At 36.7% G+C, this 14,410-nt stretch overlaps 1 protein-coding gene across 1 annotated transcript in view; it reads right to left on the bottom strand.

The window, feature by feature from the left end:
• The window catches only part of Su(Tpl) (Suppressor of Triplolethal), a 203,910-nt gene that overhangs the window by 35,416 nt on the left and 154,084 nt on the right, over nt 1–14,410 (bottom strand). The window contains exons 3-5 of the mRNA XM_083118390.1: nt 3,635–3,756; nt 1,283–1,399; nt 374–655 (exon numbers count right to left, since the gene is read on the bottom strand). Of these exons, the coding sequence (XP_082974516.1) occupies nt 374–655; nt 1,283–1,399; nt 3,635–3,756 (521 nt within the window). The remainder of the gene's footprint in view (nt 1–373; nt 656–1,282; nt 1,400–3,634; nt 3,757–14,410) is intronic.

Below are 14,410 nucleotides of genomic sequence, written 5' to 3'. Positions count from 1 at the left end.
ATCAGTGTTCCCAGTCATTTTGTAAAATTAATTCTCTACCACCCTTTATGTTTCAACTTACTATAGCATGGTTTACATTATATGTATTTACAGAGAGTAAACGTTAATGTGCAGGCTCCAATTGGAAGACACCACTTTGTAACATTTGTATTTTCATAGGTGTGGCAACTTAATGTTTACAAATATTTGAAAATCAATATTCATGGCAACAATAAACATTAAATTTTCAATCACTGTTCCATGTTTTTAATGTCAATTTTCCAGGTTTTTCAAGACAGGAAATCCTGATTAGGTAAAAATCTCTCTACGTGATTTAATTACACACACACACACAAAAGGTATCATCAGAGAAATTAAGACTGGTTCACAATACCTCACAGGCCTCTTCATAAGATCTGGATTCCCTTGCTTCTGGTTCTTATGGTTGTTGGATGGTTTTGAAAGATGATGGTTGGACACATTTCTCTTTGAGCCGTTCACCACAAGGTCATTTGGCTGCGAGTACTGACTGCTGGGAGCTGACTTTGGTGGATTCAATTTTGATACAGAGTGATGATATGGCGGAGAAGTTTCTCTTTTTGGCAAGTTTAACCCAGGCTTTTTCACTTTAATCTTCTTCCCGATGTCAGGGCCAGAAGCCTTTATCACCCTTGTGCTGAAATTCAATAATAAAAGATAAATATTATATTCCAGGGACTACATAAGATTCTGCACTAACAGGGCTTGCAATTTGATCAAAGGGTTTTTTTTGTCTTGTTTTCCCTGAATTATTTCAGTTCTTTATTGTGTTTACCCTTCTTGTTTTATGTACTTTATATTTGCTTCTAACTAGAATTCAACAACAGGAAATTTGTATTTTACATTGGTTCAGGCCTGGGAAGAGAAGGAAGGAGGAGAAGAGGAGGAGGGAGAGAAATAAAGAGAAAGAGAAAGGGAGAGAAAAAGAGAGAGATGAAAATGAAATGAATAAGAAACATAATAGTTTTGGTTACAATAACATTAATAAGAATCTGTGATTAATGATGAAAGGGCAAAACAGAAGACAAATACAATATCTACTACAAAAACTTCAAAGGCCATGGGTTCTGCAAAATACAATTGCACTTTTACTTTAGACCTATTTTGCCAGAGTTTTCTAGTTACATACTTAAAGATGATATGAATGAACCCTTTGAAGGAAGAAATGAAAAATCTTAGTTATGGGTAATGAGTTGATCAAATATTACTGTTCAATGGTACAACATCATAACACACTGTTAATAAAATGTAAATACAAACATACCAGTTCTTCTTTTGCTCCTCTTCAACTATTGCCATCCGATTTTTTGTGGCTTCATACACATCATCTTTGGCTTGTATTCTCATCTTACAATTAAGTGTGCCAAGGGATTCCAGTGACCTAAAATTGGAATACGGTTTCATTTTCCTAATTTATTATTTAACAAATATATAATTTTCAAGAATACTTAATAATGACAGAAACAGTACAGATTGGACTAGGGTGTTATCATCTTTTATAACCCACGGTGCCCCATTGTGGAGATACATCAAAAATTTCAAATGGTAAAGTGTGTCGAGTAGGACTGAGCCGATACCAATTTGAACAGATACTGATGCAGATACTCTTACCAATTTCCACCGATACCGTTAATTGCAGTAACTAAAATTTGTTCAAAATATTGATCAACACTGGTGCGTAAATTTTCTTCTCTAATTACATGCATCAATTTACAAATAAATTTACTTTAGAATATTCCAGAATTACATCAGAATATTAAAAGAGATATTATGTAATCACAAAATATAGTTTTTAGTGCAAAATTGGTACAAAATAAAAAAAAAAAGTTTGATAATAATAAGGATAATTAGGCTCCGCGAAAGTGTCGCATGGCATTTGCGGATCAAAATGCCGGGAAAGTATCAGCTGGTATCGTTACATGAATTCCAACCAATACTACTGATATCGGCTTAGCTCTAGCATCGAGTAAACTTAGATAAGTCTCCTAATATCAATAAACTTTTTGTACAAAATATTTTTTGATATGGCCCACAATATTTAAATGGACAGCAAAAACTTATTTCTTTGCATGTATAAGTTTGTTTTTGGCCTCTCATTCAATAGGGTGGCTCATATAAAAAAATGTTCCTACTAAAGTTGATTTCCCTTGACCCATTTTACTGTTTTAAATTTTCAAGGCACTTCCTTCCTTGTGGGACACCACCACATATGTCAAATGTCTCTGTTCCAACAAATTTCAAATAATATAGTCCCTCACATCATGATGGTAGTGCATATTGCTGGAAACAAACTAGCCCTTTTCTCACTGCATATTCTTTCAGCAACCTTCAAAATGTGATGTACTTTCAATTTAGAATAATTTTCAAAGCAGTTTTTTCAAGTGGAGGTGTAGACATCCACAAATATGGACATCTTGAACACTTTCATCTGCTTGAAACCTACCTCTAATTCGAGTAATGGTGGGACACATTAGAGATCTGTTTGAAACTATCTTTGTAGTTCACTAATGTTCTCAGACTTTCACATAATATTTTAGGGCAAATTTCCTTTCGCAAAAACTTAAGTAGTCTCATTTAAAAAAATATTTCAATTGAATTAAATCCACAAGTAAATAAAAATTTTATTGAGATACAGGCTTTATAATTGATATACATTTTTGGGGTGCTGTGTAAAGAAGTCATGAAAGTCAAGAAATTATATTTGTGGACAAGAATTCTTGCTCTCACAATGACTGATTGAATTAGTTTATTTTACTTCACTTTTCTGTCCCTTTTGGCTAATAGTTAAGACGAGTATAAATGGTGGTAAAATATGGTGAATGAAGGGACAATCACAAATACATAGGGATGACAACACAAGGTCCACACAAGATTATGCTAACTGTGAGTCTGTCCAGATGCCAGAGCTTCGCTAGTCTGCCAAATGCAGTCCAGGATGCATTAATAGATAAAGCAAGTGTAATTCTCTTGTCAAATACAGCTTCAGTTTTAATCTTAACGGGTCTTTTGTTGGGGGGGGGGGGTGTTAAATAAATATTGCTAATTTCCAACTTTACCTAAGTAGGGGTCGATTAACTAAAGGTTAAGAAAGATGAAAAAAGGTAAAACAAAGTAATGAAATAAGTCAAGAATTTTGGATTTGTTATTTTGGTAGACACCCTGTGTATGTATGACTGACTGACTTGGCACAGGAAGATGGGAGCCTCAAATGCTGATGAAATTCAAACAAATTGTTTTTGTTATTGGTATTGGCTTCGGGCATCTGGAAGAGGGCCAAATGGGGACAGTGTTCTTAAAATCGAATGTCAAACCTTATATATTTAATACATAATTACATTAATGGTTTATGAGATACTGATAATTACAAGTAACGCTTGGATACATTCATTGCAAGAATACTACAGTTGCAAATTCACATTGATTGATGGGGCAGCACTATTTTGTGAACAATCTTACTTGCCCCTCTCTAGAAAAGATTCTGTGGACGTCCATGGCGTTAATATTCATTCATAATCTGGACAGAAGTACAAGTACTAAGGTTAACTATCTTCTGCATCAACTACTATGCCTTTGGAGCTCTCCAAGAAGAAATCCTCTACATGCATCATGTGCTTACCTCGATTCTGTCTGTTGTATACATTCGAAGCTCCCTTGTGGGCCTTCGATGTCTGCATTACTTGAAAGACTGAAGTTAAAAGAATGGCCATGACCTGACTGGGTTGAAGGGAATGACAAATGCTGAAAGAAAGAGATGGCACTATAAGTAAAGACATTCAAACATGCAAATTATGTACATAAATACAAAATATGTAAGCATATTAAAATATGTACTAATACTTTTCACAGTCTAGGATCGTTTCGTTCACTCCTGTGCTATTTTTTAGGTTCCAGTACATTGTCCATAACTTCTGTTTGAATTGCTGACCTGTAGTCATTATTCCCAGTACCTGCAGAGATTACTTTATAAATACGGCAGAAATGAAGAGCGAAGTACACAGGGAGGCTTCATTTCTGCTGTGTGATTTTCATGGCTTCAAACAAGATTACATGAGTATGGTGAAATGAGTTTCTCATAAAGTCTCATTCATGTTATTCATATGAATCTTGTTTACTAAATATGGATGAACAATTAGTGAATAAATAAAAAATAAAGAACTTTTGAATTAAACATTTGCAACCAAGAAACCGGTTAAAAGTAAAAAGTAAATTTGTCACATCAGTACAAAGCCTGAAACAGTAAATTAATGAATAGCAGAACACACAAATGTATAAATATGAAAGTTATATTTGTGTAAACCAAGTACAGTATTTAATAAGCTGTGTAGAAAAAAAATGGAAATTCAAAAACCAAGGGGCAGAAGTTGTGACTTGGTCCCTAATGGTCTCACGGGGGGAGGGGGGAATCAGAATTCCAATTAAATTTCTCACCTTGAATTAAAACTTATATAAGCAATTACTCCTGAAGGAATATCACAAATCAGATTTCAAATATTTGGATACAGTGGAATAATACACTGGACATGTACGAGTGTGTGTATAGGAGTGGGTGCTTGGGAGGAGTTGGGAATTGCTATCCTAAAGGAGGTTTAAACTGAAGCGTGATTTAAACGATTATAAAAATGCTGCTGTCTATTTAACTAATCCTATGCATGACAGTTCGATATCAAAATTCTTAAGATACAGTATTGTTTGTGTCGAGTAGGCAGTGGCGTATTCGGAAATTGGTGTTCTGAATTTGCATTTTAACCCCCTCCCCCGATGGAATATTCTGGATAACCGCCAGGGTGGGGGCTAGTTACCACCACCACTTTATCCAAACGTCCTTTGGAAAAGAAGAATGTCGAGAATACATGAAAGGATGGCACAAATACATGGCCGAGTGTTAAAAGATCTCTTTAAGGACCCCTTGTCATTTACAGACACTAGTTTCTGTGGTAGTCAGACTACAACAGAGATCATGGCGAAATTCAACTAAACGCCACCTGCCGGCGATCTGGGATAAAGCAGAAACAAGCCCGATCATGCTAAGCCTGGGTGAAAGTGTCACTTTATATCTAGGTCACTTTCCTTCTTTCTCGCACAACTATTTATGGATGTTAAAAACGGTTAGACACTTTTTGTATCAAGCTGCGCGAACCATTACCTCGCCCAATTATTAAACTGGGTTGGGAATGCATTGCTATGCACAAAACCACGGATTTTCGTCGATGAAAACTCGGGGGAAAGGGTTCAGCGCTGGTGAAAGGCAATAAGAACATAGAATACGAAGGTGAAGATGGGGAAAAAATCGATGAATAGAATGCACATTTACCTCCACCTATATCTTATTTTTTTCCCTTCTTTTGATGGACTCTCGACTGATTTCCCCCCAACCTTTTACTTTGCGTTCCTCCTCGTTTTACTGCGGAGCATCCAGACACCTAATTGTCGACTGGCACGTCGTTGCAAAATGGCCGTATATACAGGGTGTCGCCGTAAAACATCGACAAACTTTCAGTGGACACTTGACATCAAGGCGAACTACTTTTTAAAAACGCTTTGCTTGTTCAGGGCTAGTTTACGCGCCACGAGTCTTTGAATTGGTAGATTGATTGATTGATTTGGTTTATTTTACTTCGCTTTTCTGTCACTTTTGGCTAATCGCGAAGAGGATGAGTGATGACATGATGAAATTAATACATGGAACACTCGAAAGAACATCCTTGCCCGGGGCCTTGAACAACGGCATTTTTATCCAATACGTATGCAACTACGCGGGACTGATTTGAGACGAGAACGAGACAGGCATGTGCAATTCGAAGCGAGAAACAAGTACGAATTCTGTGCAAACAGTGCCACGTGACCTGGCAGAGATCATATTGGTTGATTTCGATGCCAGCGGTTCCACATGAACTGTCATTAAATCTTTGGATCAGCTGAGTTGAGAATTAAGCAATGAACAAGCTCACAAGTCACGTGCATTTGTCTATACTGATTTCTTACTTGCTCTGGACGGAGAGTAGTTCAGAAATTTAAGTCTTCTTTCAATGTTGCCTGTTGAGAAACGATAATTACAAATGTAGTCCTGTTGAATAATAGTCTGCACACGCGTGGCAATTTCTTATCCTTCATGCAAAATCAAGTTTTGTTTGAGCATAAAAGTGCAGAGAGAACGGCCCACGTATTAATCAACTGGCTGCCATTCTTGAAGTGTGCGTACACAGTCCACCTTGTTCACTGAATTACGACTGTAGTACTACAAAACCACGAACGGGAGAATGAGAAACATAATTTCCGTGCTATTAAAACGCTGTAAGCAGTGTTGCTAACCACTTAAGGGTAATTTAAATGTCGTTACAATAACGTCGCAGCAATAATATAAACTTAAAGACGCTATCTCTTGAGCATGGCGCCGTGAAGGCACATAAGGAATGTGATGTGATCAGCACCACGTTCCGTTCGCCTCTAGAGGATGGGTTATCCGCAGGGTGGCTTTATACAGGGACATCGTCGGAAAATTTATCACCTGAGATCACCCGGGGTGGGAATCGAACCCGGGTCTCAGACGTGACTGGCCTACCGACTGTAGTTTTCTTATTATTTAGGCGAATCGCTACGATGAGGATAGATAAATGATGATACAAATGACACGCTCACGCTGGAACTCGAACTCTGAACCTTCGGTAGAGATATCGTGAGCATACCGTAGGAGGTATAAATTAATTTATTTAAATATTTATTGAAATTCCAGTACAGCAGAAGCCATTTAAAACAGGAAAGAAACAATAGTTAAAACAATAAAATAGTGCTAAAATAAGAAAAGAAAAACAGTACGAAGATAAACAGAGATTAGTTACACAATCGCATTACTTATCTACATTTGACGAATATGAAGTGAATGAGGGTGGCTACTCTAGGACCATGATAAAATTCAAGTATAATTCCCGGTTTTCAAGGCGAACTTTCCAAAAATTCAAGCAGATCTTTTCTCTATTTCAACCTTACGTATTACCGCCTCTCAACATCCTTGCTTGAGTTGGTGTTTTAAGTCCACTTTATGCACAGTAAGGCTAATCGGGACTGGACCTACAGTTTAAAGTGGGATCCGAACCACTTGTGCCTCCACCGGGTATCGAACCCGGGACCCCTTGATTACAAGGCAATGACGCTACCACTGCGCCATGGGGGAGGCCCTACCTCTCAACATCCACACACAAATATCTTAATAATATAAAGGATCTATGTGATTCCAACATCCAAAAATTATAATTCAATTAAACGGTATACGTAATATAATTAAAATATTTAATTTGAGGTGCTGAGTTTCTATTTACAATAAGAGGCGCAACCACGAATTTTTGTATGGGCGGGCGGGCAGAAAGTGCCAGGATAAACGTACTAATAATAATAGTGTTAATAACAACATTATTATTATTATTATTATTGATTTGTTTTATTTTACTTCGCTTCTCGTGCCATATTTGGCTACTTTGCGAAAATGGGGATGAGTGACATGATGAAATTGATGAATGGAGTCACAAATATCCATGCCCAAGCCGGGATTCGAACCCGCCGGGACCAACATTGTTGTTGTTGTTATTGTTGTTATTATTATTATTATTATTATTAATAGTAGTAGTAGTAGTATTACCCTCGTAAATTATGCAAAAAAGGGGGTAGAAGTTGTTGCTAAAGCATTTGTGTTCGAACAAACGATTTCAATAACTTTTTCAACACATGGCACAGTAGTTCGGATCCCTTTTTAAACTGTAGGTCCAGCCTCGATTAGCCTTTCTGTGCATAAAGTGGACTTAAAACCACAAATCAATCAATCAATTTTACAACATTTTTTCATTTAGATAGTTTGGCGCCCCCTACCTATGGTTATAAACTTGATAAGACTAAGAAAAGCACGAATTGTGAGCGAAGCGAACAAGAAAATTTTACGAAAATAATTTTTATTTCCATGAAATGTGAATAGGATTTGGATTTAAAAAGTTGTAATTTTTCACGTCTACGGAGAAAAATTTAAGTCGAATTCACGCATAATTCCCGGAGCCAATAATTCACGCATAATTCCCGGAATTCAAGGAATTCCCGGTGAGTAGCCACCCTGTGAATATATCTACTTGCCTATAGAATAAAGGAACGTGAGAGCCTGGGAGTTGCAGTGTGGAAAGTTTCCTTGCTCCGTGTTTTAAGTCTAGGCACTCTTAAGGTAGAGTTCGTGGAGTGGGATGCTACATCATAAGTTTCCATTAATGATCCTATATAGTAATTTCATATCTGCAATGTATCTGAGAGATTCTGGAGTATTGATGTGTAAGTTTACAAGCAGATCTCTATTAGATAGGTGTCTCAGCATATTCAATTAAATGATTTCTAAGTACAGCATAAATATAAAAAAAATGATTAAGCAACCATTATATTCATTCGGTTCATTAAGTTTCATTTATGGGCCCCAGAGTATTGTTCTATTTGCACACTATTTTAGCAAATGTGCATAACGAAAGATACAGAATATTTAGTTAATATCCTATGCAATAAATACATAAACCAGAAGACTAAAAAGTATTGTGCCGGTATTAGGTTAATCCTTGCAGTTGTTGCAGTAGCCTATTCATTGCTTGTAGGCCATTTATTAATGGTTTTGCCGACATTTTATATCTAAAAGATATTATTGTGAAGACTATAAGTATTACAAAAAGTTTGTAAAAATGTTAAATATAAAACTGTGCTGATTTAATTCAACGTTAACATGTGAAAATCATTAGTAGTTCAAGGCTAACGATTTAGATTAATTGTACAGGACCTATTAGAAAAACGTGTGGAAAAATATCGACTTGCTCTTAACAATACTAGAATATGATTTCCGAACTTGGAAATACATTTTTATACCTTATATATAACGAAGGTTCTATCTTTCAAATTACTCTTTTATAACCGCAACAGGCCTACACAAGATAAAATTGTCCTCTCTGTCCTTGAAAGAGGTTCGAAAAGTGTTATTTTTAAATACAAGATAATATTCTTGTTATCAAGGTTTCATTTCCGTGCACATTATTATAGATTACGAAAAAACACTTCTTTGGAAACTATGTCCAATTCCAAGCAGATACAACTTACTACAATTATTTAATTTGATATATTAGTATAATTTTTGCTTTTTTGGTCAAAATACCTATATAATCATCCTGCATGTAGGCAAACACATTTGATTGAACCAGAGTAAAGAAGCGTGGTTGATAATTTCACTTTAAGAAAAAATTAATATTTTAGCTACCTTATCTTTGGATGCTATTGTTCCTTTGAGTGTCACTGTTGTAATATTAATGGGGCTACTATTTAAAAATTGAAACCAGGCAAAGACTTACTCTCCAAGTAAGTAAGGAAGAATTTAACCAAGCTAAGAATGACCCTGTGGCACTGTAGTCGAATTTTCAGCAGCAAGCGAGCGGAGAAGAGTGAGCGATGCAATCAGCTGATTTCATTGTTCACCTGTTCATGCATTGCCAAACAGTGCAGCACTCAAAAAGAACGCCGGAAAGGGAAGCGAGAAAACAAAACAAAGGAATGCGCACTTTAGTTTGCGAGTCTGCCGAGGCATTCTTATCTTAGTTAATCTGCATATGACAATTTCGCCTACGTCAAAAGTATGCAACTTGCTAAGAAAAATTCCAAACAGGATGGTTGCCTGATTATTAGAGGTAGAATACATGCATTGTTTAATATGTACAAACATGTTTTAGTTCGTTTGAATAAGGATATTTTACATATTTGTACATTGTATAAAGGCTTGAGCGACACGGATACATTTTGCATTCGAGACCGAAACGAGATGGACTTCCTCTGTTCACGACCGTACGTTATTGGTTGGAAAACTGTTATAGCAGTATATATATAAAAAATCTGCAGTGTATAAAACTGAATACACACAGCAACTGGGAGGAAAAAAAATCAAGGTTGATGCATTTTTGGAACACTCCTGTTCATATTAAAGTGCCATATACTTCAACTGTCCATCTTATAAACTGTGCCACTTTATGTGAACAGGAGTGTACATCAACTGACACAGTTAAACGGGTAATTTTGGTATCTTTGAAATGGTCGTCTCTCCTGGTCTCAATCAATGTATTTTAGTGCATTATACGGAACAGATAAAAATACCCTCCCATACATTTCTGTATATTTTGATGCACCAAAAATACGCCATTAGTAGTTTAGGCACTTAAATATACTACCGATTCAACATATTTGTGTCAATTCACACACAGAAAGCTTTCAAACATTATCTTCGAAATTCATAGCTAGTGAGCGTATCCCACTGAAAAACATTTGTTACTATAATAAAGCATGAATGGGCACGAATTTGAAAAATAACTACATATTTTTTTTAAAAAAATCATCAAGCTTCGGTATCCCAGCTCTTGCTTCAAAATATCGTAAAATATCATGTAGGTAGATTTGTGGCCGTAGTTGGCAACGCTGCACGGTACGCAAATACGCACGACACAAAGAATGAAACAGTGGAGGTGTAAATTACGTCACGCTTCTCGATTCCGTAGCCAAGGTGAAAGACAGATTTCAACAAGCAGAAGAGCTTTGCACTTTTTTAGCCCAGCTTACCTGACACATGATAGTGGGGACTGGTAAAGATTTTTTCTTTTTTGCTATGGGCAAGGGCGTTCTACTACACGTTATTAATTTTGCGATGCGAATATATACAGGGTGTTCAAAAAATGACAATCTTACGTAGAAATATACACGTTTTACAAGGGCTGGACTGTCCACTATTGTGCATTTCACACAACTGTGCAAGACGAAAGCACGTTTGGAAACACCCTCTGTCACGTTGAAGTCGATATCTTATCCATACACAGTTTAATGTTGGCCTGCAGCTGTTGAATTGCGTTGGGGGTGATATGAATATGCAGTGCCTTCGAGTAAACTTCAAAGGAAGAAGTCTGCGAGTTAATTCTGGAGATCGTGCAGCCCACAAATATTGTGTTATAAGTTGTCTAGGAAAAATTGTTTGAAAGTTGTTTTCTTTTCTCTGTCCATACAAGAAATAATTTCTCCATAAGTTGGCGTTTATTTTCTGAATACACTGCATTCGCGTTGGCGTCACAAAACAGGAAAGGGGAAGGGTGGTATACTTGATTGATAGGTAGATTGGTAAGGTGACTTCTTTCTATTTGGCCTATTTTACTGCACTCTTCTACCTTTGGGTTAATCGCGACATGAGGATGAATTATGGAGTTGATAATAGGCCAAACACAATGATACATCCATGACTTGAGCATGGTTCGAACCTGGAACCTCTGGCTTCGCATCGCGTGAGACCAGTCTGCAGCAAAGGCTGAGCCTAGTCTTAGGATTTGAGAAAAACTTGACAGACAACTATTATAAGTTATGATTAGGGAGAAACAGTTACTTTGGCTGTTGAGACTAGAGCCAAAAGTAGCGAAAGCGAAAGAAAATACAAAAAAGGCCATTTTAAGGCAAGTCTATGTAAAATTGGCACTATAAAAATGTGTTATCAGTCTCGGAACATAAAATAAAAAACATTAAAGCCTATATTTTAATACAAAGATATAATAAAAGGCAAACAGACAAAAATCCGATCCCAAATTATGATTGCGTAAGGGTTTCGAGCACCCTTGACTGAAATAATGGCCTCCCCTCTCCAAACGAAACATGTTTCATGACAACTCGCCACTTTTCTAAGACATCTTGTTATATTAGCAGATTGAAAATTTTCACTATTCTTTTTTTCTCGTCTTCTATTTCAAACAAAATTACATGATGTACGTAACACATGCTTTGGAAAACAAAAGTACATTTCACAACCCTTCGAAACTACGTTAAAAAACAAACTAAAAATAAACATGAAAAGGCTAAAAAATGATTGTCAAATTGAGATGAATCAAGCGCCTTATTGTGCAATAAGTTTCACAGATATCCTAATACAATACTAATTCACCTCAATGGAATCCTTAAATTCATGTGAGTATGGATGACGTAAAGAAACTTCACAAGAAAGCAAATAAAAGTACTTTATTTAATTTAGTACGCTCAAAACTAGTTTATGAGTATCTGATGGGACTGTGCCTATTTCGGATAATATAGAATATGCTGTTACTGTTAATTAAAAATTACAGCGAATATGACGAACACTGTAGTGATTAATGTGTGCAAAGTTCTCATTTAGAATCAGTTGTGAATGCTATTAAATACTGAATTCAGCGACGGGAAAATATTGTTGTGTATTTTTAAAATTCATTTGGGATAAACGAGCCTAAATGTATTTGGAAACTACTTTGCGGGGGGGGGGGGGGGATTGTGTGGTTCGCTCGTCTGTGCTAATACGAATCCATCTACACCCAGCACACGAAAATACATTGTGTGTGCGCGAGTGTGCACTTTAACGCCACCCAGTTTACGCTGACAATTTACGCTTCGATTGGAAACTGCTTGAGCATGTAGATCCTCAAACACTCAAAGCACACGAAGTAGTCGCGGATAATTTTTTAGATACGCGCTACTGCTTACACATTTGGAATGAAATACACACGAGCATCATTGATCCATTTACAGACGGGCGAAGCACCTTGAAAAACTTTCTATACGCTCATTTCTTGGAAAGTAAAGGTAAACAGCACTTCCGGTTTCCCGTGCTATCCATGCCACTCCAAGTGTTATTGCACTCGAAACTCAAGACAAGTCACGAACAACGGCAAATACTTATATGAATATAAAGAAAAACACCGAATATCCTGCCTGTCCATTAAATTTTCCCATTAGAGGTCACAATAAAAGGAATTTGCATAATCAGCACGCCCAGACAAGACAGAAAAGTCAATTGTAACTAAAGCACAAGACAGTCGTCAGATAATTTTGTTAATCTTCGCATTCTCTGAAATTATGACATTTATACATGTTTCATTTCTACATTATCGTTCATTAATCGAATTGGATTTGGAACAAAATGGAACGGTAACCTAGCTTTTTTTATATAAAAAAAACATTTAAGTGATAGAACCACAACACTACAAAATAATTAGTGGTAGTGGTTAAGTGATTGAAGATTATAAGAGTCGCAAAGGGGTATGGATAGGTAGCCAGGTATGTTGTGAACATTAAATTGTATACATGGTACCGAGACGGTCTTTTAAAAATAGAGACGAGTACGAGACCAAACTCTTCGAAACGAGAACGAGATTTTCGTCTGATACTGAAAAAAATAGATCCAAATTTACTTTGCTTTGCGACTTCTTCGGATATACCAAGCGGATATCTAGCTGGTAATTATAGAAAAGCCACATAATTAGTTTATAATGAATGAATGAGTTATTTTTGTGTACGTTGGCACATATGACCATTTTGCACTCTTCAATGTATACGGGGAAAATTCCCCTTATCTAAAATCCTTTCCTCGTAGTTAGAAAGATGTAAGAAGCCCCTTGAGAAAGGTTAAATGTGAAGGTTCTAAAGGAACAGCACAGGACATACAAAACAGCTTCAAAGTCAATCCATTATTGTCAATTGTGAGCCTGTGCTACACAGTTACATCCCATATACACGATAACGTTCTTTCCAAGACAAGACCGAGACACTGCCAGTGGGCTCGATCACCATTCCCACTAAGATGTTAGTCAGTGGCATGTTAGGGGATGAGCGACTATACTCTTATTTGCCCAAGTTTTCACAGAAATAAAAAAAAGACCGCCACATACGTGAAAACATGGCAAAACTTTCACATGGCAAAACTTATCAGTAAAATATGGAGCCAATCCCTTCCGTCTCCAATGATCCTATCGACGGGCCCTGACGAAATTTCTGACCAAGCCACTGAAACAATACATATTTTCACTATTTGAAAATTTATAAACAAGATATTTGTGCTCTAATTCATGGTGGGCACATCCACGCCACAACCAGGATGATTTGCTTTACGTCACCTCAACTGAGCATCGAAGACGAGATGGGGGATTTTTCTCGCCCACCTTGTAATCAATGGGTATGGGCTTCGATCTCAGATTGAAACATTGCATACTGGTTCGGATCGCACTATAGGTCCGGTCCCGATTAGTCTATCTGAGCAAAATGTGGACTTTTAAACTTTGACTTTGCAGCGATACGCTACGATAGTAACACGGAATCTGTGGACTCCAAGACCACTGTGATATACTAAGGAATATTATTTGGCTTGGATGTTTTACATTTTGAATGTAAAACAAGTTCAGAACACACAAAGGATCTTAAGAAATTTGCAGCTTGAGTTTAAATTAGTAAAAACATAAAATCCTTTGGTGTTTGATGAGATTGGACTCGAGATATAAACAAACAAACAAAGTTGAAAAATTCCCACGAAACAGACCGGTTAGAAACACACGAACTTGATTTACACCAG

Source organism: Lepisma saccharinum, chromosome 3, assembly GCF_977018435.1.
Source record: "Lepisma saccharinum chromosome 3, izLepSacc3.1, whole genome shotgun sequence".
NCBI classification, from domain to species: domain Eukaryota; kingdom Metazoa; phylum Arthropoda; class Insecta; order Zygentoma; family Lepismatidae; genus Lepisma; species Lepisma saccharinum.
The sequence above is the reverse complement of the archived record's forward strand: the minus strand, read 5'-3'. Positions and strand labels throughout refer to the sequence as shown.